General features: G+C 41.9%; 1 protein-coding gene across 1 annotated transcript; it reads left to right on the forward strand.

Annotated features, from left to right (window-relative positions):
- Nucleotides 1–1,522: 1,522 nt before the first annotated feature.
- Nucleotides 1,523–24,520, forward strand: MLXIP (MLX interacting protein). The gene is made up of 17 exons (XM_010087949.1): nucleotides 1,523–1,559; nucleotides 5,026–5,142; nucleotides 5,471–5,556; nucleotides 6,158–6,247; nucleotides 6,518–6,559; nucleotides 7,822–7,993; nucleotides 8,934–9,023; nucleotides 9,884–9,975; nucleotides 10,129–10,780; nucleotides 13,884–14,005; nucleotides 14,750–14,936; nucleotides 15,738–15,862; nucleotides 17,785–17,883; nucleotides 19,690–19,817; nucleotides 20,832–20,955; nucleotides 23,194–23,323; nucleotides 24,007–24,520. The coding sequence occupies exons 1-17, from the start codon at nucleotides 1,523–1,525 to the stop codon at nucleotides 24,126–24,128; spliced, it is 2,415 nt and encodes an 804-aa protein (XP_010086251.1). The 3' UTR covers nucleotides 24,129–24,520.
- Nucleotides 24,521–25,508: the final 988 nt, after the last annotated feature.

Genomic DNA, 25,508 nt, shown 5'->3' on the forward strand with positions numbered 1-25,508 from the left:
TGAGGTAGATTAAAAAATGGGGAACTGCAAGTTGAATCAGAAACAGCTTAGTAAACCATTTGAGCTGTATAAAAAAAAGTAAGTTCTACTGCACTGTATAGTTTCTGTGTAATCAGCGTGTATTCTAACCACCTATTAAATGGAGGTTATGTAAGCTGACCAGACCAGCCTTCTGAGATTTTCTTGTTTGGGGTGGAATTCATCTCAATATTTAAAAACTCTCCTCTGCCCCTTCAGTGCTCTGTGTAGAAATCAATGTGTCTTAAAATGTTAGTGTTTCTTAATGCTAGTTAGTAATGAAAAAAACCCAAACTTTTTCTGGGTTTGCACACAGATAAATGTCCATTTCTGTCCAAATCCAGAGGGTGGTTGTGTCATGGGGTTTTATGCTGACCGCAGTCCATCTTAAAATCCTCTGATTTAAGGGAGGAGAACATGGGATTCTTCTGTTGTGAGTCATCATATATCAGAGCATGATCGTGCTTCTGCTGATGTTGGCAGGAGTTTTTCTATTTGAATGTTTTTGTAGTGTTTTAGAGAGCTACTGGTTTAAATGTGAATGTTGTGAATGTGATGCTGTGAATGGCATCTCACGTGCCCCATACCTGTTAAGGAAGAAGATCACCCATTTGCTCTGTGTCTACTGAGTCAAAAGCATCGCTAAAACTTCCTGGAAGATCATTCATTAACTGCTCTTCTAGGTAATATTTGTTAGCCATACACTTAAAATGCTGTTCGTTGCTAATCACCAGTGGAAGGCAACCCTTTAACAGGCAGTCTTTAAAAATCTGTGGAGATGAGAAGGGAAGAAGCCTCCATAAGTACTGGTTGTATGTGCGTGTCTGAAGTGCTTTATTCTGGGTGTTATTAACGTAGAAGAAAATGGTGAGATTCTCAGAGGCAAAACTTTGCATAAAAAGGGATGTTGCCAGGGTAAAATTTATTTTGTACCATGGTAGAATGCATGCTTTCTTCCTAATTACATTTCAGTTGATTGAAGAAAAATTGTAATATCAAATGTGTTTAAGAGAATCAGGTCATGCTTTCACAATGGGTGTCTGTTTCTTGTGTTTTGCTATAAATCCTGTGATGCCTGAGGGTTTGTAGTTGTTTTTAAAATGCAGCTGTTTTCACTGGAATTTTAAAAATGGAGAGAGTTGTGTTACTCTGACAGATCGATGCTGTGTTATCTGTCTGCCTGCGTGGATCTCGGTTGCCTGTGGTAGTTCCTGAGCTGGGAAAAAGTGTGTTAAAAAACAACCCCAAAAAACTTGAGAATGGACTCCAGCCTCTCTTGGCATATCCGGGACTTGTGTCTGAAAGCTGCAGCATATGAAAGTGGCAGCCTTGGTTGTCTGCAGCTTCTCTTCTAGAAACACTGAGATGCCTCCAAAGCACGTCAGGGCCCCAGTGTCCAAGAGGATTTCCAGCTCTGTTGGCTGTTCAGCTGAAGCTTCTAAAATTGATTTTCTGTGATTAAGTCACTTGAGGACATTTGGTCTCAGGAGGTGAAGATTTCTACATGGGAGACAGAACTGAGCTGCTGGAATGTATTGCACCTTACCCACCAGGTGGTTTTCAGCCACTTTGACTTGGTCTGTGGTTGATAGTGATGACAAGATGAGAATCACATACTCCTCCAGCATTGCTTAGATGAGGCGGCACATCCTGGGTAGCACAGGCTGTGCTTCTGGCAGCAGCGACCCCTGCAGAACGCAGAGCCTGGTCCCTCTGTGCTCCTCTCCTTGGGCACCATCTGTGCAGCACCAACATCCGCTCGGTCTGGTCAGCACGTTGCTCTGCATTTCTTGCAGGAATTGGCATGGTCTTAGGAGAGGGGGCTGGCAGAAGCCACAGCCAGTGGGTCTCTCAATTTGGTTTTTGTTGTTGTTGTTGTTTTGGTGCTTTAAGATCTGCAGGTGGGTTTCAGATAGGCATCTGCTTCCAGTCAAAGTGTTGTTCAAAGTAATTGACTTTCCATGACTCTGGAATTTAGAATAGCCTCCAAATATTGTTGTCAGCTTCATGCTGATTCCTCTCCACTGAGGCTGAAGGCGTTTCACTTGTGGCCTCAAGCTGGACTTGTGCTTTGCTCCCATGGGAAGTAAAAATAATAATTATTTTAAGAATAGGTTCTTAATCACTTCCTTCTTTTGATGCACTACTTTTGTTTAGCATTTGTGAGAATGTAATAGAAAATGTTTAAAACTATTTGTTTGAATTCCAGTTTTAATTGGCTCTTTGAAAATGAAAGGAGTATACAAGAATTAATTACAGTCTTTCCGTTTTTTTGTAGAAAAGCATCTGCTCTTGTTATTCTGAGTGAAGATTATTGGAGTTTTGTTGCTTTGGCAAACTATCCAGTCGCACAGGGCTATGAAGAGATGAACATTAAGTTGACAGATTTCTTAGTCAAAGGCATGTGGGCATTTTGTCAGTGTTAGTGATGCATCAGCATGCTCATCTCCCGTCTCCAAACTGTTAATGTACGTAGAAAAAACAGAAAAGGATGTGCTTTAATCAGGGTTTAGAAGGAATGATAAGATATGCAATGATTTTGTGGCAGAGCTGGCTGTGCAGTGAATACTATGGAGGTGATGAGATAGTTTGCAGAGATGGGGAAGATATTAAACAGATGGAGATCCACAGTCTGCCCCTGGCCCACAGCAGCTGGATAACAGTGAGATAAAATAATTAATTTGGAGATCTTTCCATAAACTGGAAGAGTCTTGAAACTCAGAAGTGGGGTTTTGGGAGATGTATTTCAAAGAGTGGCATATGGGCGCTCTCGGGGGAAAAAAAAAAAAGAGCAGAAGGGCTTTCCTAGACTCCAGTGGGAATACACAGTGGGGTTGTATGGAGTGTCTCAGAGCCCAGCTACAGAGAATAACACAAGTACATTAATTATTTTTCCTGTTCCTTGCTAATAGTTTACATGATTTACTATTACTTCCAGTCAGTGAAGTTGCTTGCTCCAGCAAGTCTGCTTGCCTTAGAGGGACCCAATGTTCTATTTTGTGTACCAAATTTTGTTTCTACTTTATTTCATCTCAAGCATGAGAATCCCAAAGGCTGCAGCAGAGCTTTATAGCGTAGCCCAGAGAGCTCAGCAGACAGCATTCACCCTGAGCGGGCAGCTGGGCATGGGGCTCGCAAGCTTGTCACTTACCTGCTGTGATCTGTCCTTTTAGTGCAGCTGATATCTGGCCTCTCCACCCACTTCCTTGTGCACATAAAAGAACAGCAGTTTTAGCTTTAAAGAGGATGAGGAGCAAAAAAAAATATTTTTACTGTCGAGCAACATCTCACCTGATGGTGGTTTAACCTATTGCTACGACTGCCATTATCTGTAGTGGTAAAATTGAAAGAGCAGAACTGGCTTTTCTCTGCCTGTCACTTGGCTGAGGTCTGGCCTTTGCTCATCTTACTGTCGCAGTTGTGGGAATACCTGAGTGGTAACAGCAGTTGTGGTGCTGGCAGGGGAGAAAAGAGATGATGAGCCAGATCCTTGAAAAAAGTGTTGGCTTAATATCCTGCTATGGGCAGCTCTGGCATTCTGTCTTCTTGTGTATAGTCTGTGAGGACTTTTTACTTGTTTATAGTATTACAACTTTTATTGAAAATTTTCTTTAAAAAGAGCTGCTATCAGGAGGTTTCCCAGAACAAGCAGGAAACTGGGAATCAGCAGTTGTTCAGCTTTCAGGCCTCTCTCTGCGTGGCCTTGGGCAAGCCAAGGGAAGTGCCTGGCACTTCTGAAGGGTGTGCTTCCTATTTTCACTGTGATTTTAGAGTGTACGTGTAAAACAGGGACTTTAAAGGAAGAATAATTCAGCTCTTTGAGTTCATTTGTACTGAATGTGTGATGGCAAATATACGGTGCCTTAGCGCAGGCCAGTTCTAGTACATCTCTCTCCAGTGTCACTGCAATTCATGGTAGAAGTCACTCCCCATCAACCGACAGAGGGCAAAGTGTTTGGAGATGACGTTGCTTGTGTCATTCATCTGTGTACTCTTCACTACAGAAGACCTTAACCTCTTGACGTGATGCTCATAATGTTTCAGGATGAACTTGTTGCCTTTCTGTCGTCGTATTGATTGCAGTTGGTGTTGCTGGTCCACTTCCGTTGCAGCAAGGATGCCCAAACAGCACAAGGAGATGTAAGCTAGGAAGATGTATGGCTAAAACCACAAAAAACTGAGAGGGAGAACCTGGCGTAGGCACAATGCCTATGCTTTAATCTGTGGCTTGAAATTTTCAACATTATGAATATTTCCTACTTCCTCTGCTCTGTCAGTAGTATGGGCTAGTGATTCATACAGGTATGTTTTAAGGGCTGGGTAGTTTGTGTTTATACAGTGTTTACTGGAGTCCTTGCTGCTTTCTTTTTCCTTCTGTCTCCCTCCTACCTCCCAAGATTGTTCGTACATAAGCCATTTCTCTTTCTAGCCTTCCCTGTCCTTTGTGCCCAGCTGTGTTTACCAGCATTGTAGAATCAGTGGGTCATGGTTTTCTTGGGCCAGAACTGGCATTTAATTCTTCCTTTCCAGTGTTACCAGCCTGGAAAATCAAATGGAACTGCAGAAGTGAACTTGTGTTGACTTCATCCAGCTCCTCAGCAAAATCCAAGCCAAAACTGTATGTGGCCAAATGTGCAAAAACCTCTAGGCCAGGTTTTGAACTTCATTTTGAGCAATCCTGTTCTCAGCTGATGGAAGCTCATAGACTGGCATTTGAGAAGGTAGGATACTGGCAAGGAGAAGAGTATGGGTGAAATGAGTTTCAGTCCAGCTGAAGATACTTGTGAGAGTGGTTGTGACAGTTGTGAGCAGGCAGATGAGGAGTCTCGAAAACTGGACTAGTCTCTGGAACCTAGATCAGTAAGCCGTGGACAATGTGTGGCAAAAGTTGTCACTGGCCAAGTGTGTCTTGTTGTGCTTTTTTCTGTTGACAGTTTTAGGGGGATGCTTTGGCTTGAAAGGAGTGGGAAGAGAAAAACTGAAAGCAGCATGATTTTTTTTGTCTGTTTTGTTTCAGTGGAAAACTGGTTTCACCAAAATGGAAAAATTTTAAAGGCTTGAAACTCCAGTGGAGGGATAAAATCCGTCTAAATAACGCCATCTGGAGGGCATGGTACATGCAGTGTAAGTATCCTGCTTGGTCGTGTCACTTGCTGTAAAATATTTTCCAAGAGATGTATACGTAAGAAGCAAGAGAATTGAAATTGCTGTCTAATGAAAAGCTCAAAAATTGGCTGAAGGCCCAGGTGTCTCAGAAGCTGTCATGGCAGTGCCATTGGATCAGTGCTTACTTAGCGATCCCCATACAGTGGTCCAGGATCTCCCCATTTCCTGGTAATTATCTGGAAGGAACCCTGGCTAGATTTTTTTTTTTCCACGTCTTGCCGTTGAAGTGACAGCTCTCTGCAGAGCCTGCACGTGCTGAGCACTTGAGTTTTCATTCTTCTTTCAGACCTGGAGAAGCGCAAGAATCCAGTTTGCCACTTTGTGACTCCCCTGGACGGCTCTGTTAATGTTGATGAGCATCGGCGGCCAGAGGTGTGTAAAACCTGAGGAACAGACTAATGAGCTCTAGAGTTTATAACAAGATTTTCTAGTCCACTACACGCTGCTGTCTGTGATATATGGAAGACCCGCATTGTCCTGATCCTTTTGTTGCTGTTAGCACGTGGCCTGCAAGGTCACACTTCTTGAGCTGGTTTCTGTTGCTTCGTGTCATTCTTAGCAGCTTTTGTGTATGCGTGTGCATGTTCATGGAACCTTGTGAAATTCTCTTTGCCTGTTTCCTGCAGAACAGAGTAGTGTATGCTTTTATATTATATTTTAGTAAATTCATTGTAAATGGGTTTTTTTGACATTTTTAAACTATCGGTTATGGGTGAGCTGATGTGGGAGATGCAGACAGTGCAGTCAGACATCCTCTTGTTTGTTTATTGTGAGAAAGATGAAGTTAGCACCGTCAGATTTGCTCTGTGATAGCTGAACTCTGGAACTCTGTGGGCTGCTGATACATGAGCTCAAACAGAATTAACGTGCTTTCTTTTGCATTTTTTATGCCTGAATATTTGCTTGGAAATTTATTGAACATTCAGCCATCATGTGATTCCGTGTAATTCATGGTATGTGTTTGTGTTCTCAGGCCATTGCAACAGAAGGGAAATACTGGAAACGAAGAATTGAAATAGTCATCAGGGAATACCACAAGTGGAGAACGTACTTCAAGAAAAGGGTCTGTTGGTTTACACAGTGAAAGGAACTTACTTGAACTTGATCACTATCTTGTTGCTTTTTGAGTTTTGATGTTGCTTTTGCTAGCATGCAAGAATACTTCAAACAGATGATAAGCTAGTACAAGCACAGGCTGATTAGCCCCACTTCACTAAAAATTATTGTTCAGGGACTAATTGTGCCTGATTAGGTCTTAAAAGTTTTGCAAAATCGGGTTTTCTACTGGCATATGTAAGACCTCTTCTGACTAACTTTTGTTCTCTTTTTGCAGTTACAGAAACATAAAGATGAAGATCTTTCAAGTTTGGTCAGGGTAGGTAATACCACTGATAAGGTGGCAGCAATTGTGCTTATAGAAGCAGCAATAAATAGCAAAGCTGGAACATGCAGTAGCTTGCATTGATTAAGATCTAAAGACAAGCATCTTGCTTAAGTCTTAATTAAGGTTAGACACCTTAATGTTTCAGTGCCTTAGAGAACACTGTAAGATTTGTAGCTTAAATTGGATGGAGGACAGGTTGAATGTAAAGTGCTGTGACAGAAGAAATGAGAATCAGTGTTGGGTGCCCAGAAAGATCAATCTCTTTGAGGGCTGGCACGTTATTTCATCTTATTATTGAGTTGCAATTGACGCTACTGCCTTGCTTGTGTAACTGCATCTGTGAAGACGTGTGTGCTACAAGTTGCAGCTCTTCCTGCTGCCCACAACATGGGGAAATAATGTGCCAGGATCCTAAAAAAGGCAAAATGTGTACAGGAACAATGGTATCACCATTTAGTATGCCCCCTAAAGCCATCAGACCTGCTTTGGGCATATAAGCTGATGATCAGAAGCACTGTTCTGGCTTTTTTTTTCTTTTTGGAGCTAAGCATAGGTCTTAATCTGTTCCAGTTTCACAAAACTCTTGGCCATGAGCTCCATCGTGGTATGTTGTAGTTACAGCTGCATGTTTGTTCAGCCACAAGAACTTGACTACATGTGCTTTTAGTCTGCAGCAAATACGAGGCAATGCAATTTAGCTTAGCCTGTAGTGAAGGGCAGGTAAGCCAAGTCACATTATGTTGTATTTTTTCATGGGCTAAAAGTGCCCACAAGAATATCAGCATACCTTGTGCAAAGTCAGATTACAATTACATTTAACTACATTTCAGAGATTCAGATACACTTCAAGATAGGAGTTATTTGCTTTTGACTTTTTGCTGTGCATGTTATTTTTTAACCATTCAACCTAAGGATTGTTAAAGTGTAGGTGCAAAAATACGCATCTAATCAATGAAACTAGAAAGTGTTGATGATTTTGTCTTATGTCCTTCTAGTCAACATCTGTTTTTTGGGCAAAAACCTTTCCCAAATTGTTGTGGTATTCTACTGAACTTTTCTGTTGTTGCTCAAATCAGTGAGCTGAACTTGGTGAATTAGGAGTACCACTGGTCTGTTTCAGTCAATATGCATGGCTCCTAAAGGAGAGTTTCTTTCTCTAAAAATGTGAAAAATGAAGCCTGTTTTCGTGTATCTGCTCCAGACTGCTTTAGCGCTGTCTAGGCAGCCTGACTTTTCCTCCTTTCCTTTGGCAGGATGATGATGTGGTTCTCTGGCAAAAAAGAAGGTATGGCAGAGAAACCCCTGTGCCTATGGAGGAAGGCAGCCTCTTGGATGCAGATATGCTTATGTCCGAGTTTACTGACACACTGTTCTCCACACTGTCGTCACATCAGCTGGTTTCCTGGCCGAATTCCAGGGACATAGGTATTTGTTGACTGTTAGCTATGTTGCAGTGAGAACCTCTAGGAGAAGTCTGGTTTGTTGCTTTGCTGCTTGTCTAGTCTTGCCTAAGAAGTTTATCTTACTTTGCTGATACAGATAAAAATACATCAGAGAATGTACTTTCCTTATCCTATATAGGTTATGGAATCCCAGTTATTCATCCAAATTTCATTTCTGTCTTAGCTTCTTACGTGCTGCTCCTAGCATTATCCTCTAATGTTGCTCTGAATAAATCCATAATGAGCAGCATTTACCTTTGTCAGTGGTGAAGGCATTGTTATTTAACATCTACGTGTGTGTGTATTCTTAAGGGAGTGCCTATGTATTTTTCTTTGGATATGTCCCTTGAAACAGGTGCAAGTCACATCTCCTGTAAAAACAATCCCAAGAGCTACACAGTTCTGTGGAATGCTCTCTAACTGAAGTGGGACAGCAGATGTCTGCTGCATGGATCTCTAAGCTGTCTGAGTAACTCCAGAACAACTGTGGTTTACATAAAGTGTACTTGAGGCAAAATAAAATGGATGATGGTTTATTTTAGAATACTGTGCTGTGAGCTGTGGTGGGGCAGGTTGTGCTTCCCAGCAGGTTTATGTGATGTGTAGCAGGGGCATGACTAAAGGTTTGGAACCAGGAGGTATCCAAGCTGGCAATCCCCAGTTGTTAGTTAGAGCCTTCAGGTTTCACCTCTTCCATTTTACTAGTTGAAAGTTTCATTCCCCGGTGGTTTTGATTTCAGAACTGTGCTGTAGTTCTGAAGAAAAGCAGATGCTCCGTTCATTTCAGCAGCAGTTCTTCTGTAACCCCTCTGGCCAAGCCTGGCTGTGGAGTGTGTGTTGGTGTTCTAGCCAGATGCTGTATTCCTACTGCTGTTTCTGTGCGAGTGATGTGAAGCTAACCTAATGTCTTCTGAATTTTGCAGCGCACTTAGGAAATGCTGACATGATTCAACCAGGGCTCATTCCTCTCCAGCCAAATTTTGATTTTATGGATACTTTTGAGCCTTTTCAGGGTAAGAATCATATAGTCAATTAATTTCTTTAAAATTGCAGTGATTTATGAACTAGTTTTTAACAGAAGATTAAACGTTGCAGATACCTACTGTCTTTAGAAGGCAGATGTGAGCGAAAGGCGAAGAACACTTGATATATATTTTCATTGTTCATTTTTTCAAGCAGATGCATATGTGGGTAAACCACCTGTGAGTGGGAGTGACCCCAGTCTTTAATTACCTGGGCTTGAGAGTCACTCTGGGATTGCCCCTTCCAAGGTTTGAACTCGGGTGTTGATTTGTCTTTCAAAAGAATAGCTTTTGGACCTTAAGTCATTGAGTAATTAAAGACAGAACATCAGATGTGGACAGGAGGACTCACAGAATCACTAAGATTTTCCCATTTAACGCTTGGTGATGACGTGATTTAACACTTTGTCTTGGAACATTTTCTGGAACTCTCAAGAATTACACGACATTATACTATTACTGACAACTTTGGTGGTTATGGATCTTTGTGGAAGTCAAAAGTCACATCTGTTTGCTGAGCCTGCATGCAGTCTGCATCAAATAACTGAATTTTGTGGGACTGCATTGAGAATCAGCTCTTGGCTGTCTGTGTCTAGGTGAACCTAAACAGCGGACTGATTTTTGTATTGTCCTCAGCTTGCATGCAAGTTGAAGAAGTCTGTCCTGAAGAGATCAGTTCCTCTGGAAGAGGACAATTCATTGTTTAGTCAACAGCAGTTGTATGAAGCAAAGATCTCGTGGTTTGATTGTTTACTAAATAGTATTGATATTCCTGTGAATTTTAGTATCTAGCAATGCAGTACCTTGAGTATGAAAAGTAGAAAATTAATAGGTGACTTTTCATATTTCAGATTTATTCACGCCCAGTCGTTCCAGTAATTATTTCCTTTCTGTGTCTGCTGTCAGCTCAGCTACAACAGACAGCAGCAGCCATTCTTCCCAGGTAAGAGAGGTTCTCCATGTTTAAAACAGCGTCATCTCAGAAACATATGTGCTGTGAAGACTCTCAGACATGAGCCATGTCCTTCTCAGAAGGAGTTCAGACGAGAGTTTCAAGGGTCATGTCTGAATCTGTAACATTTTTCTTTTCTGTCAGTCTCCTGTGCTGCCGTCAGGTTCATTACCCAACACGCTTCCAGCAGGGAACATCAGTGACGGACTGATTGCTTCCTCAGTACCTGCTCCGGGCAAAGCTGACCAGTGTTCCACCATTAGAAGTGGAGGATCTTTCATCCAGCAAGCGGACTTCACTCCCGACTCGTCTCTCAGCGGGCCACAAACTTTTCTGCCAGTGTTTCAGACACCCTTGCCACCGCTTCAACCTGCAACACAGCAGCACCAGTCCCCGTTGCCCGCAGTGCCTCTGAATTCTAGCTTAAGCTCTCCGCCAGCTGCGTTTGCTGCACCAGAAACCCAGAAGTTTGGCCTCTGTGAATCTACAGTTATCACCCACACAGCTTCTGCTACATTGACCCACAATGCCCCTGCCACCACCTTCAGCCAGAGCCAGAACCTTGCCCTGGCAACGCAGCAGCCAGGTGCAGGAGTGCCTTGTAACCTGGCTTTCCAGACTACTGTCCTGCAGGGCCAGCCCCGGCCCCAGCTGCAGTCCCAACTGACATTTGCACTTCCCAAAGCTGTTCCTCTGGCCAGTGCTGGGACAAGGCCCAAACAGTCGCAAAAAATAGTGCCTGCTTCGAAGCCTGAAACAGTGTCCTTATTGTTAAAGAATGCCTTCATCACCCCAGGTGAGAAGCACTGGTGGGGTGATGTTTTTCTTTTCTGAGTGGGACTAGCAGGAGGGAGAGACCTTCTTGCTTTTCTTGTTCTTTCTTTTTTTTATTTATTTACATAATAAGTGAAAATATAGTTTCCTGAGGGTGTCTAGGGAACCCGTGAACCCACTGGTGTGTGACTACACTGTTCAACGGGATGCTCTAGACTGCTGCGAGGATGGGAAGCAGTTTAGTTACAAGTGTGAAAAGCTGACCTGTGAAGGGGGGTATCTGCTTGTAAAATTGTGCTGGGCTGTATAGATGCATCAGCACATGGGCTGACCAGAGTTCTGTGCTCCTGCCCCATAGAAACCTTGGTTTTGATGTTTAATGCTGTTCTGATTAACTCTGCCCCTCAGAGGAGAGCAGGAGATGGTAGGGAGGTGGTGCGGGATGGGGAATGGCAGATCTGTCCCTGTCAGTGACTCAGCTGCTTGCCCTGGACAAGTCGCGGTGCCTGTGCATCATCACGCTCTAATAACAGGGCACTGGTGTACATCCTTTCGTAATACTTTGGATGTATTCTGACATTTGTCTTAGGTGTGCCTGGAACAATTTTGGGTACAGTGTTGGCTAGGGAGCAGCTGTGGAAGTGGACCACGGCGTTGGCCCAGATGGAAGCATGGGAGTGTGCCTCTCATCCACCACCACTGCTCCCTATCCTGACCAGGGTGATGAGAATCAGCCCTTCCAGTGGGGAAAGGACTAAGAACAGGCAGAGGAAGCTGGAGATCTTTGTCTCAAGCCATGTACAGACTCCTGAGATGCTGTCAGGAGCACAGAGTTTTCAGTTCAGAGTACGAGTGCCTAACTGATAATGCTGGGACTCCACATCAGGTGTGATTGGGAGCCAGTGGCACTGCACGAGGCTAAGAATAGCAAGCGTGAGCAGTGAGGTTTATGCTTGTGGTGGTTCTTGTGGGAAAGCTCAAGGCTAGAACAGGACAGGCAGTACACTTTTTCTTGGGATTATTGCACACTGTTTTTAGACTTGTGCTGGCTGGGGGCCAAGTGACTTCAGCCACCTGAAATATGCAACAATAATCCAAGAAAAACTCTGCCTGGAGGGGTATTGTTAAATAGGCTTTGCTAAGGAGTAGGTGTGTCTGCCAGGGCCTGGCATTGTGGTTACCCACCAAAAAAAAATAAATCACTGTTCAGGAGCAGAACAGACCCAAGGATCTAATTCCAACATGTCACTGGGAACAAGTTGGTCCATGATTAATAGCACTAGGGTGTTAATGGCTGTGTTTCTATCTATAGTACATTATAAAGCAAGAGTCCATGTAACTTCAGCAGTCAAGACATGCATTTCTCACCTAGTAAAGCATTGCAGGCAACTCATTTTCAGAAAAACTTTGCTCCTAGCTTTCTTAGTGCTTCCTGGGTGGTTCCTTACCCCATATATCACTGTCCCAATGCTTCATCAGTTACTTCTAGACCATCACAACAGGTGTCTTTGTTTCTCATCTAGATTTAAAGTTGTTGCTGTTTTTTTGTTCCTGGTAGTGGCATGTGTTCAGGGATCACAGTGCTCCTAAAATACTGGGACACCAAGCTCAGAGGTCAAATCCAAGATTTTATATAAAGACTGGAGCTTTATTTTTGACGATAGAATAAGCATTGAACAGGCATTTGTGCCTGTCATTTGTGTTCAGGGCAAACGAATAATCTCGTGACTGTAAAGCAAATTGCATTTCAATGTGTGTTAGAAAGGGATGTATGACAGTTACTGCTCTGTGATGTAAGGACTCAAAAATCTGCACAGATTGTCTCATCAGGTGCAAGACTTCACATGGGAAAGAACTCTGCTATCACCATTTTGGGATAAATGTACTTATTTTGAGTGGAAATTCTGCAAAAGATGCATGTGTATGATAGAAACATGAAAAATGTAAAGGGGCATCTAAATCTGTGCTGATTGTTACAGTTACCCAAATGTGGAAATCAGAAACATCGAGTCTGTGCAGCAGCATTAATGCACTGGTAAGAGCAGGCTCTTCAGCTCAATAGAGATATTGTAAGTCCGGCTGAATGTTAGTGAACAGTGGAAGGGTTGTGATTCCAGCTTTATATGTGGGAGCGCTCAGACAAAGAATGAACTCCCTGTATCAGAGGGGCAGTGCTCTCTGCCAGGTAAACCCATGCAAGGGCTGTGTCGTTGCATGATTCTTCCCTTAGTAACAGCAGAGGATGGTTAGTGGGATGGGTAAGAACAACATCAGCATTAATGCCATGTTAATAACTGTACATTGGTTAAATTGAGATCTTAACAGATTTATGCTAGACTTTAATACTAATCATGGTGAAAAAAACTTTAGAGGAAGGATCCTGATTCCTGTCATGGGGGCAAGCCTCCTGTACAGACTTTTTTTGAGAATTTTTGTAACTTTCTCTGTGGAGACAATTGCTGCTATTCATAATTATCTCTGTCTAACACTGCAGAACTCCTGGTTCTTTAGCCTATTTTTCTGGAATTTTGGTGCTGATTCCCAATCCCATTTGGTTGTCTTATGCTTGTGTGTCATGTAAAGCAGCTGTAAAACCAGAAAGTGAAAGAAGCTAGTAAAGTGAAGTGGTGAAGAAGAGAACTATTTTTATACGTGTGTATATATATATATATACACACACAGGGAAATGTGAAGTATTGAATATGCATCCTTCTGTTGGTTTCTGTCATTGACCCCTTCTGGGTCACAGAGCCAGCCTGGTGTCCAAGAAGTATGAATGTGAGAGGAGAGGTGAAGATGATCCTCCTCCTGTCAAACCCAGCTCTGATAGAGTGAAGAGAGTTTGCACCTCCCTGATTTACTAGGTACCTCTGTAAATTCACCTCGAAGCTGTGACAGTGACGCTAGAAGCCTCAGAAATAACTGGTGTGTTAGTCATTTGTACTGATTAACAGGATTAAGATGATCTGAAAACTGTTGGCACTTTGTGTTGCAATGAAATAGTACCAAGTAGGTGCCCATTAATCCATTCCCCTGTTCAATTACAAGTTATTTCATACAAAATAATCTCCAGCTTTTTTTTTTTTTTGTCTCATTAACTATTCTAACTTAATTGTGTTCTTCAGCTGCCTTTCAGGGACAGTCCAGAGCTGTGATTGTAACTCCAGCACCTTTAAAAAGAGAGGGGATTTTGACGCCAGCCACGTCTCAGTCTAATGTTGCAATTGCACCAGCTGGAATTGTCAGAGTAAGGAGAAGAAAAATAAATATATATTTGTTTTCTAGGCCTGTTATTTGTAAGTAGTTAGAGCCGTAATGTGCTCAGGAGGGTAACTAGTCTGCTAAATCTCACCTGTTACCCAGCATATGCATTTGTGCATTCAGCATTATGTTTGCTTATTTTTAATTTAGCTACTTTATGGGCCTGGAAGCACTATCTAGTCTTCACAGACTCAGTCTCACACAACAGTAAGATTACAAAGAGGCATGTATACACAGTACTGTGAATGGGGATGGTTTGTGCTTTTTCTTAACTGTGCAGAAGCTAGAAGGAACCCAGGATGCTCACCTTTCCATTTTACACATGGGAAAGTATGCCCTGAGTATATGAGTGGGTTTCCCAACATGCTGTATGCAGGAAGATGGAAACAGATTTTAGTATATTATGCTGTTAATGTGTTGTAATATTGCTTTAAGTTATGAAAGGATACTGGTCTCCTGCCAGAAGTATGACTTCAGTGCCTGCCAATTCTTTATACATTGGCTCTTGTTTTATGTCATCAGATTGTTAATCATGTATTAATTTGCTACTTTTAGTGTAAGGCCAGGTAACAAATCTCTCTCTCTTTCTTTCTCTCTCTCTCTCTCTCTCCCTCCCTCCCCTTCCTTTCTTCTTTCTCATCCCTTCTCTCCCTCTGCCCCCATCCCCCCCTTCCTGCTCTCTTGTTCTTTCTCTCTGTGTTTCTCTGTGCTATTTCTGTGCTGTTCCCAGGCTCCCGGGGTGACGGACTTCCATAGTAACATTCTGGTTGGTCCAGCACAGCGAGCACCAAGTAGTCAACAAACCCAGTCCACAGTCTCACATCTCTTCTCTCCTAGTGTAGTCCAGGATGCCTTGGTGAAAGGAGAGCAAATCTCTTCCCACAGTAGCAGTTCACAAGTTCCCTCACCTACACCTAGTAAGTTAGCAAGCTGTGAGCCTTCTCTCTCTCCCGCACATGTAAGTGTGTTTCCGTTGGTTAGGCAGGGTGTAAATGGGCCTTGAGGATTCCTGGATAATTTTTGAAGGAAAACCTTTCAGGCCCTTCTACCCCGTAACTTTGGTTGCATCCTGCAATTTTTGTGTTAAACTACTGTGCAGCATTCCCACAAACTGCGATTTTGTGGTTCCTGTAAGTGGCTCCTTTCGAAAAGGATGTACTGTCATAGTCACCGGAAATTAAACCTGTTTGCAAGGTGTCTGTGCAGAAAGCGCTGAATAGGTTTGTTGTTCAGTATCATAACTATAATTTTGATTGGAGGATCTCAAACGCAATCCTTGTTAACGGTAGGTAAGTGCAAAGACGCCTTTTGCATGCCTGTTGACAGAGTGGTATCTGGGCTGGTTTTGGAGACATATGCTGGTTTTGCTGGTAAATGGCTTCTAAGTGTTACTGTCATGTCCCAGGCCATTAGAGCCTCAAATGGGAGCGTCCAGCAGGACAGTGGAATTGCAGCCTACGTGTTCAACATGCCTTTGCTGAAATGTGTGTGTGAAAAGAGTGTTACATATTGCTATTCGGGTTGTGTTAGCCTTGTGCCATGAAATACTAAGCTTTCCCAGCAGTCTTGACATTTTCTAGCATGTGGTTGCTGCATCAATCAGTATAATTTGATTGTCAACTGCATTTCGGTTTAATTATGAATAGAAACTTCTCAGCAGTTACATTTGCTACAGAAAGTTGTTTGTTAATGTGACTTGTCTTTCTTTCTTCATGAAGGTCGAGACTGTCAGAATTCAGACCAAGCCTCCCCCTGCACTTCCGAGCAGAGCCCCAGTCCACAGTCTCCCCAGAACAGCTGCTCAGGAAAACCTGCCACTGACCCGAATATGGCTGCACTTAAGGTGTGTGTCTTTTCCTTTGAGGTGTGTTTCTTCTTTGCCTTTGTAGCTGCTTTTCTGCCCTGATATCTGAGCATGGACTAGAGTAAGTTGTGCTTCTGGAATGGTGGAGTGTTTGTGCTGAAGGCTTAGCTTGCATGGCATCTATGCTGCTCTGTTCAATTTAAAATGTCAGACTTTAATGATCTGCTCTGCTCCTCAGGGTTGTGTCACCAGAGGAGCCAGGCTTAACTGTACCTCTGCAGCTCCTTATGGTCACGACAGCAGTTCCTACTGTGGTTCACAGGAGTGTTATGACAGGTCTCAATTTACTTGGTCAAAGGTTTCAGGCTTAGTTTTCTAAACTGTGGCTTTTTGCCATTGTTCTGTAGTGGATCTTCAGGTCTGCAGGGCTCTGGCCACTGCTGGAGGGGGAGTTCTTGACCTGCTGAGTTACTTACATGTCTCCAGTGATGCTATGCTGCTCTACAGAGAAGCAGCTCCACAGACTGTATGGGTTACAGCTGTAAAACACTTCAAGAATTATCGGGGTAAGAACTCAGTGGTCTAGAGATAGCATCTGAAAGCTGGCTGCACCTCATGCACAAGCTGACCTTGTCAGAACACTTTCTGTGATGGGATGGGAAGCTTCTCCACAATAAACAGCCAATGCAGGAAAATAAACCCCTCATTCATTCTGTTGTGAAAAGGAGTGTTACTAACCAGTTCGCAAGTGCCAGCCTCTTTTTGGCTTCTCTGACTTTATATACCCTGTGAGTTGATGTCAGCATGATTATTCCCAGGGCAGAAAGGTAAGTTTAAATGCTTGCAACCTGTGATTGCACTCAATTCTACCTTTGTTGCAGAGGAGAATCAGAACTGCAACTTGCTGAGCATGCTGCAAGTCACTCGTAAGAGTTTGCGGTTCTTTGCTTGGCATGAATGCTCACAATCGGTAGTTGAAGCCTGTTCTTGCTGCTAGGGAGAACATGAAGGAAGGAGGAAATTATTAGGACTGGCTGATGGTAGGAAAGTGGCCACTAGATGGAGGAGTGTTCTTAGAAGTGAGAGCATTGCAATGAGGTAGGCTGCAAAGCCATTTAAACTCACCTGCTTCGGCAGGAATTTCTTTGGGTGTGTACAGTCAGCAACTCTTTTGTAAGAGGAGAGAAACAGTGAAGTTCGACAGTCTCTAGATGTATGTTCTATATTCCTGGGTAATATTGTTTATTTTCAGTTTGGCAAAGCATAAAGGGTGCTGGAAATCTCAGTTCTGCTCTTGAACCTGCGTTTTCTGTGGTTTTGGGCAGCCACTTCACCGCTTTATTACATTGTTTGCCTCTATTATAAAATGGGGTGATGGTGAGCTGCTGCCGGACAGCCTAGCTCTGCCAAGAATGCATTCTCAAAGTGCAAATTCCTTGTTTTCTTCCTAGGATTTTGGTGGAAACAACTCTAAGTTTTTAATGCTGCAAATGAAAATGTTAGTTCCTGAAGAAGCCTTTATCCTCAGGATAGGTCAGAGTTGTGGATTCTTTTTCTTTTTTATTTTTGTCAGACTGCCTCTTTACATCAGTAGACAGTATGTATATATTAAGAATAAAATATATGGACTGTTTTAAACTTAAAGGCTTCAACAGGATCCTAACTGATTACATGCCTCAAAAATTGGAATTTGACTTCAGAAAAGGAAATTGTGTAACAGTCTGAAATATAAATTTTTACTTTAGGAAGAAAATCTTGCAAGGTTTGGAATTGAATTTAATACACTGGACACTTCTTTTTAATATCTTCAGTCATTGTTTGCAAATTTATAGTTGTGTGTCATTGGGAAGACTATGAATGCCACCATTCAAGAAAAATGACACTGAATTTGAATAACTGAAGTAACCATAGTAAAACTGTAAAGGAGAACAGCATAGACTGAGCTAATTTTGTTTATGCAGAATCGAAGAATGAGGCATATTTCGGAACAAAAACGAAGGTTTAATATCAACATTGGTTGCAGTACTCTGAACAGCTTGGTTTCAGCCAACTCCAAGTCGGTAAGTCACATGGCAGCACTAACAGTTTAATATGGAATATAAGAAAGACTTGTTAAATTTAATTTCTTCACTGTTGACTGAGAATGCCAGTCATTCAATGAAGATGCTTGAACTGCGGGACTTGAGAAGGAAGGGGTGATAAAGCCATGGCTTATACTTAAAAGAGTGGGTGAACGCGCTTCATCTTTTAGACGCCGTTCTTCTGATACGGCTTCAAAATTTGAACAAATCTTGTCTGATGAGATGTTGCAGCTTTAAAGCCAACAGGGAAAGAAGAAAAACTGATCTTTGCAATCCTTGCTCTTGGGACCCCAGTAACGAATATTTTTGTCACGTTTGCAGTATAAGATGACTGCATTTACCTTTCTTCTGACATGCTGGCTTTTTATACCCATTATGGATGGGTTCTGGTCCCCATAGTTGGATCTGAAAAAGCTGTGGTCCAGCCAGCATTGTAAGCTTATTCTGCCTGAACTGTGAGCCACCCAGAAACTGGGTAGATGCTGTTGGTACGATGCTGGGCCTGGCATAATATACCTTGGCATTTGGTCTGAGCTAATATACCCACCTCTGAGCACAACTGGTTAGCTTAGGCTTCATGCCATGCTAACCACAGCTGTGCTGCGTTTGGTCAGCTGAGAGCACAGCAGAGCAACCTCGTGTGCCTGCAGATACTGCTGAAACACATCGGTGAGCCAAAGGAAGAGCAAAAGTGTACAGTGGAATTTCTGAAACTTCCTACAGGGATGAGATCTCTACCTCCCAGGAAGAGTCCGGAGCCTGGCCAGTTCAGATGATTTTGAAAATCCATCTAGGACTCTCTACATCTAGTATCACCCAGCTGCCTTTAAGAATTTGGCCCTCTGCCCACAGCCTTGCAAATATTCTCAGGGCTTTTTTCCCATCACCTGTCTTTTGTGCATAGATTTACAGAGAAAAAAATTCCCAACTGGCTTATCCTTGTAAAATGGCTCTATCCAAATTAAGAACATATTCTGGCTACACTAGTTAACTTAGTTCACTAAACTGAAATCCAAATAATTGAAACACAGGCTTGTCTGCACAACAAAATTCTAAATGTCCTTTAAATACCAGTACCTTTTGAAATAGGAAAGCTTATGATGCATCATGTTGATTTGTTAAGATAATTTTTATAGTTTTATACATTTAGGCCATAAGTTGTCAGAATTTCACTGCCTGATTTGAATAGGCTGTTTGAAAGTTAGTTTTGAAAACTCAGCTTTAGTAAAATGTCTATTTTATTTCTCAAGTACATATTTTTAATTATTTCCTCAAAACGGAAGCCTATTTATTTTTAAAAAGATCTGTGACATTGTTTCTGTCTCCTTTGGTGCTAGCTAGACCATGACCTTCTGTTTAATAACTTCAGGCTTCCCAAACTATTCTATATGGTCAGTTTTGAACAATGCTTTTAACAGCACCATAATCCTATTAGCAGATGTAGCATATCCTTCAGTACTTAAGTAAGAATTGTCATTTTTTTAAGAGCATAGGTAATGAAATAAACCATTTTAAATTATTACTTCTTTTCAGCAAAGTAGCAAAAATATAATTTGTCGAAGAGAACAGCCACTGCAACCACATTTCTCTGTACTAGTGTGGAAGCAGGAGTCAGAGAAATGAAGAGTTCAGTATTATCGTGTTTCAATCTGCCTGTCTGTGTGCTTTTGCACACAGTGAAGGAAACTTAAGAAAAGGTGCTGAAGGTGTTACAGCAGTTTAGGGCAAACTCTTCATCTGTCTAGCTTTGTTCCAGAAAGTGAGCTCTGTTTGTGTTTGGTCTAGATCAGCCATGCAATCACACTCCAGAAAACAGTAGAATATATCGCTAAACTGCAGCAGGAAAGAACACAGATGCAAGAGGAAACCAAGCGCCTTCGGGAAGAAATCGAGGAGCTAAACGCTACCATCATGTGAGATTTGGGGAAATTTCTGTAATGAAGCAGAGCAGCTTGAATGTTGCTTTGGCTAACAGCAGGGGATGTTTGCCTCAAAAGTCATGCCAAACAGCAGATGGGTATTGAACAGAAGTAGAGCTGCTACCAGCTTCCAAACAAAAACCAGAGTTGCTGTAGGATGGGCATTGGTAGCAAGCTGTGTGGATTTTCAACAAGCTCTGAGCATGAACGCGCAACAGTGGTGCCAGTGACAAGGGGTTGTTTTAGAGCGAGGCTCACTGGGTGATCAAACACTCTTACTCTTTGTGGTGGCTTTGCTGCGGTTTTCTTTCCAAATGCAGTCAGTTTTGATAGGGAAATATGATTGAGTACCTAAGTCACAGGACTTTGAATCAAGGACCTTGCCACTGGCTGAACATAACTCTGATAAGTCGCTTCACCTTCCTGGTGCCTTAGTTTCCTCTGTGGGTTTACGATAGTCATGTACTATTGCAAAGCACGTTGAGAACCCCAGTGGTTTTTCTTCCATCCACAGAAGTGTTAGGCTTAGGCATTATGTTAGACTTATCAGCAAATCAAAATATTTTTATTTTTCTTTGAAAGTATAATGGTGTCTGGTTTTATTTAAATTGATCTGTTTCTTAAGAATCTTTGTAATATTTTCTTCTGTAACGTTGCTCAGGAGTAACTCTGTAAATTTTTTCCTTGAGTCCTAACATGCCTTTTTCTAATTGGATGCCAAAACCTACTTTATTCTATCTTCTACTTTGCTTCCAGTTTTGTTGCTTGTAATAAGAAGTGTGTAGCAGCTTGAGAAATCACTTTGCTGTGTGAATATAGACAAAATTGATTGGAAAACAGTATGTATTCCTGGCTGTAACAATTACATTGCGGGGCGGGGCATGCACTGGGAAGCCACCTCGGTCAAGGATACTGGGGATACAGACTTTTCTCTTGCTGTAATTTAGTCTGGAAGAGAAGTGTGTCCTTTCCAGTGGGCATTCTGACCTCAGAACATCTTCTTTTCAGTTCTTGTCAACAGCAACTCCCTGCTACTGGGGTTCCCATAACGCGGCAAAGATTTGACCACATGAGGAAGATGTTTGATGAGTACGTGAGAAGCAGGACCCTGCAGAACTGGAAGTTTTGGATTGTATCCTTTCATATCAAAAATAGTACTAACATATTTGGATAATATATTATCCTCCTGATAATGCAGGATGTAGAAAGACACAAACTGGGAATGGAACCAGGTTAGGTGCATTTGTGCTGTGCTGTACAGGTTTAACTAGTTTGGATCAAATGTTATTACCTTGAATCAGTTCAGGGATATTAGTAATTAGCAATGAGCAGAAGTGTTAACCTTGCCTTTTCCCATTAAACCTCATATGTTCATATAGTTAGTTATTTGCGACTTGGGTTTTGTGTGTTTGTGTTCTGTGCTGATTGTCCCCTTCCTCAGTACCTGGAGAATCTCAATATCTACGTGCATGCTTGTGCATGCTTGAAGTACAGCTTTTTAATGCTTTGATACGTGAAAATGCTTTATTTGGTGTTTTCTGGTTGATGTTGGTTCTCGAAAGACACTCTTCCTTTTAGGAAACAATTCTCGGCAAGATCTCACACAGTCTCTGATACCTTAGAGCTGGTGCAGCTGTGGAACCTCTGGATTCTACATCACCATTAACTCTGCAACAGTTTCAAGTGAATCATGAAAACAAAGGTCTTTAATATAACAGTGAAAATGGTTATTTAAAGACAATCCCACACATTTATTGATTGGATAGTGTGTTTTTTTTATGCTGCTCCAGGATATTAAATAGCTCCAGAATTTAGAAGGGAGAGACTTGTGGAAAGTGGCAGAGGTTGTCAGGGAGAAAGGTGCAGTTCTGGGTAGCTGAGTTTTGTAGTATTTGGGGAAAGGCAAAGGCTTTTGTAGCTGGTGAAAGAGAAAGTTGATAGGCAAAGTACTGTTCCCAAACTTCCCTTCATGGGTCGGGATGTAACTGTGATGGGCCAGTTGTTCTAATAGCTGAATTGAATCCTTAACACATGCTGATGTATTTCAGAATGTCTTACAGTAAAAGCTGGCAAGGTCCAGGGGTGAGTGCTAATAATAATAATTTCTCCTCCTCATGAAATTACTGTGTGAGAGAGGAGGGCAGTTTCATTAGAAATATGATAATACCATGGTTTCTGTTGCATATAGGAGGGAAATGAGTAATCTGGTCTTGGGCTACTAGAGATAAGCCAAGAATAGAATACTCTTGAATATAAGAATATCAATAGAAGAATGCCCATGCTGTTCTTCCAGTCACTCTCTAAAAGTCTATAAGGGCATGCAAATCCGCTCAAGTGTTCCAGGCAATTGTTAGATCTATCTTGTTAGCCACAGTGAGAAAGATGGGGGTATGTGACAATGCCGAGATCAGTCTGGGCCCCTTTCTCACATGCTGCTGACGGTAGTCGGAAAATCCCGTCTGGAGTAACATGGTAAAACCACAGATTCTGAGCCTTCAGATGAGTTTTATCATTCAACCAGCTTCTGAAATAAATTTACCTGTAAGCTGGAATCTACTTAGTGAATTATCATGGAGATGTTATAACAAGCTCTTATGAGTTCAAATATGGTGACTGTTCCAGGAAAGCTCATCTGAAAGTCTGGGAGCTGTGGCGAACTGAAGCGTTGCGGTGGTGCTCTGCACGTTTTAATACACGGCAGGCTCTGAATTCTGTCTGCTCCTTTTCTGGCAGGAAGGTTATTGCCGATTCAAGGCACATCCTTCCAAGCTGTAATGATAGCAAAAAGAAAAGCCTGACAGTCCTCAGCTTGCTTATGTACTTTGAAGTCTTTGTTTAGCTGCAGTAGCAGAGAAGTCTGAAAAACCCGCCTGGGAAATTGGCTGAATACTTGCACTGTTGGCCTGTGCTGGACTCGTCCAGGTGCCCCACCTTGGATGCATCTGTGGTGTGCTATGGTAAGAGTGGTGTGGTCATACGAAGGCTTCTGTGTCCTTTTGCTATGAAAGCATCAGTGTTACGTGAAAAAGGTGGCAATGAAGAAGTTGAATGAATTACATGTATGTAGAAGGTTCAGATACACACTTGCAGCAGTGTTGCAGCGTGCAGTTGGTTTGAGGGAGATCAGATGAGTTGTACAAGAATTTTGCAAAAAATAATGAGTATAACTAGGAACTGAGGTTCAATTTTTTCCTTTGTCTTAGTGTTACAGATTTTAAAAAATATTTTTTGAAATGTTGCAATCCCTCTAGTAATTGAAGTCCCTTTAGAAGTCTGTTGTTTTCTCTGCAGACTGAGCTGCAGTAGCCTTTCCCGTAGAATGTTTTGAACTCCTCCTTTGTTGTCTCCCTTAATGTCTGATGATTTGCAGTTCAGCATTATTATTAAGCCGTTATTTGAGTCCTTCAATGGGATGGTTTCCACAGCAAGCTATAAGGATCTGAATAAAACTGCCATGGCCTGGTTGGATCAGCACTGTTCTCTTCCTGTTCTGAGGCCAAGTAAGTGAAGTTCTATCCAGGAGTTATTCCATATCATAGGAAGTGAAACTGTATAGAATACCATTTCTTGAAAGTCAGAGGGTGACAAAGAAAGCACATGATGCTGAATATGACTTCCAGTTCCTTTTTATTCTGTCAGTGGAAAAATAAGAACCTCTTTTGACTGTGAAGATACTTGGTTGCAGCTTAACAATGAACAGAAAAAAAACCCCCAAATTGCTGAATATAGGTACCAGAATTTAAACAGTCTCAAGCTGCATTTAGATGTCAAATACTTTGCTCTAGTTGAAGTAGGTGATTGATCTCATAATGAAGGAAGACTTCTAGATTTTTGTTCAGCTTTGGAATGATCTTCTGTTTGGGCATGATTGCTTGATCCTTTCCCCCTTGCAATTCAGCAAAGATTTACATTTGCAGTTATAATTGCCAAGTCGTCCTCTCTTTTGTAGAAGAAATAGGTGTTTTGTTAAGTCCTAGATCTCCATTCCTTGTTGCCTGGGCACAGTTTTTGCACATCTGTGTCTCTTGCTGTCACTGTGTGTGGAGGTGAGCATGCTTTACAGAAGCATTTTCATAATTCTGTCATGCGTAACAGCCTTGCAGTACCTGCACACTGTCCCACACGGATCTATTTGCAGTCTGACTAATGGCTTTTCTTGATACTTTTCTGACTTTTTTTATAGTGGTGCTGAACACCCTCCGGCAACTCAGTATAACCACCTCAATTCTGTCAGACCCATCGTGCCTGCCAGAGCAAGCCGCCGAGGCAGTCAGCAAGATGAACAAAACAGCTGGCGAAACCTAACAACCAAAGACAATGAGTTGCTTGTACAAGGGGTGGGGAACCTGCCAGTCCAGCAGAGTCTCCTTTCAGTCGGTGCACTTTAGAAAGAATTCTCTCCATCACCTGAGACATTGTTCAGGGCATCTGGCTCTGCCTTCAGAATATGTGAAAGTATGATGCAACGTTGTCATAACGTTTTGATTCCTCTTCTGTGCTGTGCTGTACTCCATTAAGTGAGAAAACACCAAGCTCAGGTAAATTTAGCAGGTCTGAGTCCTGCAGGCAGCAATATATCTCCATCAATGCAGCATGCATCTATATGCAACAAACGTATTTCTATGAAACGGCTTCAAGTACTAAGTTCTCTGAAGTGTAAATCTTGTACACCAAGGAATGTTTTCTTCAAGGGGAAATACACTTTTGATTTAATGAAACAAAATGTGCTTTTTGTTTTGTTTTCTGGTATTCAGTTCCATTTGTTTTACTTGAATAGTGAAAACTGTTAAAGAGGATCATATTAAAAACCAAAGGAGAAGAAAAATCTGTCGACAATGTCAACTTGTGGCAAAAATACTAGCATGAAAATCTCAGGCTATGTTTTCTGTATCTTTATTTTAATGGGTCTATCATTGCGTATGATCTGTTTCAAGATATGCTTTATTTTCTAGCAAATAAAGTAGCTGATCTTTATTATTTTTCCTGATATAGCCATTGCAAGTGAGCAGCAGGCTGTGCAGTGAGTGCAAGAAAGCAGTTTTAGATTGCATAGGTTCTGGAATTAGGATAGATACATTAATTGCATACCCATTTAATCTGTGAGCTGTTTTCTTGCACTCTGCAGAGCTCAGCTGCCTTCCTCATAAAATGTGTGCGTATAAAACACATCCATAGATAAATGTAGTAGTGCTTCAGAGATGAGAATTGAGTTTGCAATGTTAAGAAATTGGCTTTTTTGTTATCTCAAACTTTATCAAACCACATGGACTTGTAGTCAGTTCTTTGCTTTGTCTTTTTTGCCTGTTCTTTTTGCCTTCTATCTGAAAAACCTGAAGGACTTAGCTAAATCTGGTTTTTATGGGAAGGTTACGTTCAACATGAATTATAAAACATATAAAAATATGTTTAAAACCTGAAATACTGCATAACATTTTTCTGTGAGAGTCTCAGCAAGTACTGTGCTCTGCTGCAGATAAATTGTCTCGTTACAGCAGTGATAGCCTGTCCATCCTGAGACAGCGCTGGGGTGTTCGTTCCAGCTGATCGCTCATAGTCTGGTGGGATCCTAGGACCCTTGTAATTCCACTCGTTACTTGATTCTGATTCTTAAGAGCTATGCAAACTGTGGGTAACATTTCCCTGGTACCTCCCCTGAGTAGTTTTCTTCCAGTTTCAAAAGCCGAC

Source organism: Pterocles gutturalis, unplaced genomic scaffold (genome assembly GCF_000699245.1).
Source record: "Pterocles gutturalis isolate BGI_N339 unplaced genomic scaffold, ASM69924v1 scaffold42466, whole genome shotgun sequence".
Taxonomy (NCBI): domain Eukaryota; kingdom Metazoa; phylum Chordata; class Aves; order Pterocliformes; family Pteroclidae; genus Pterocles; species Pterocles gutturalis.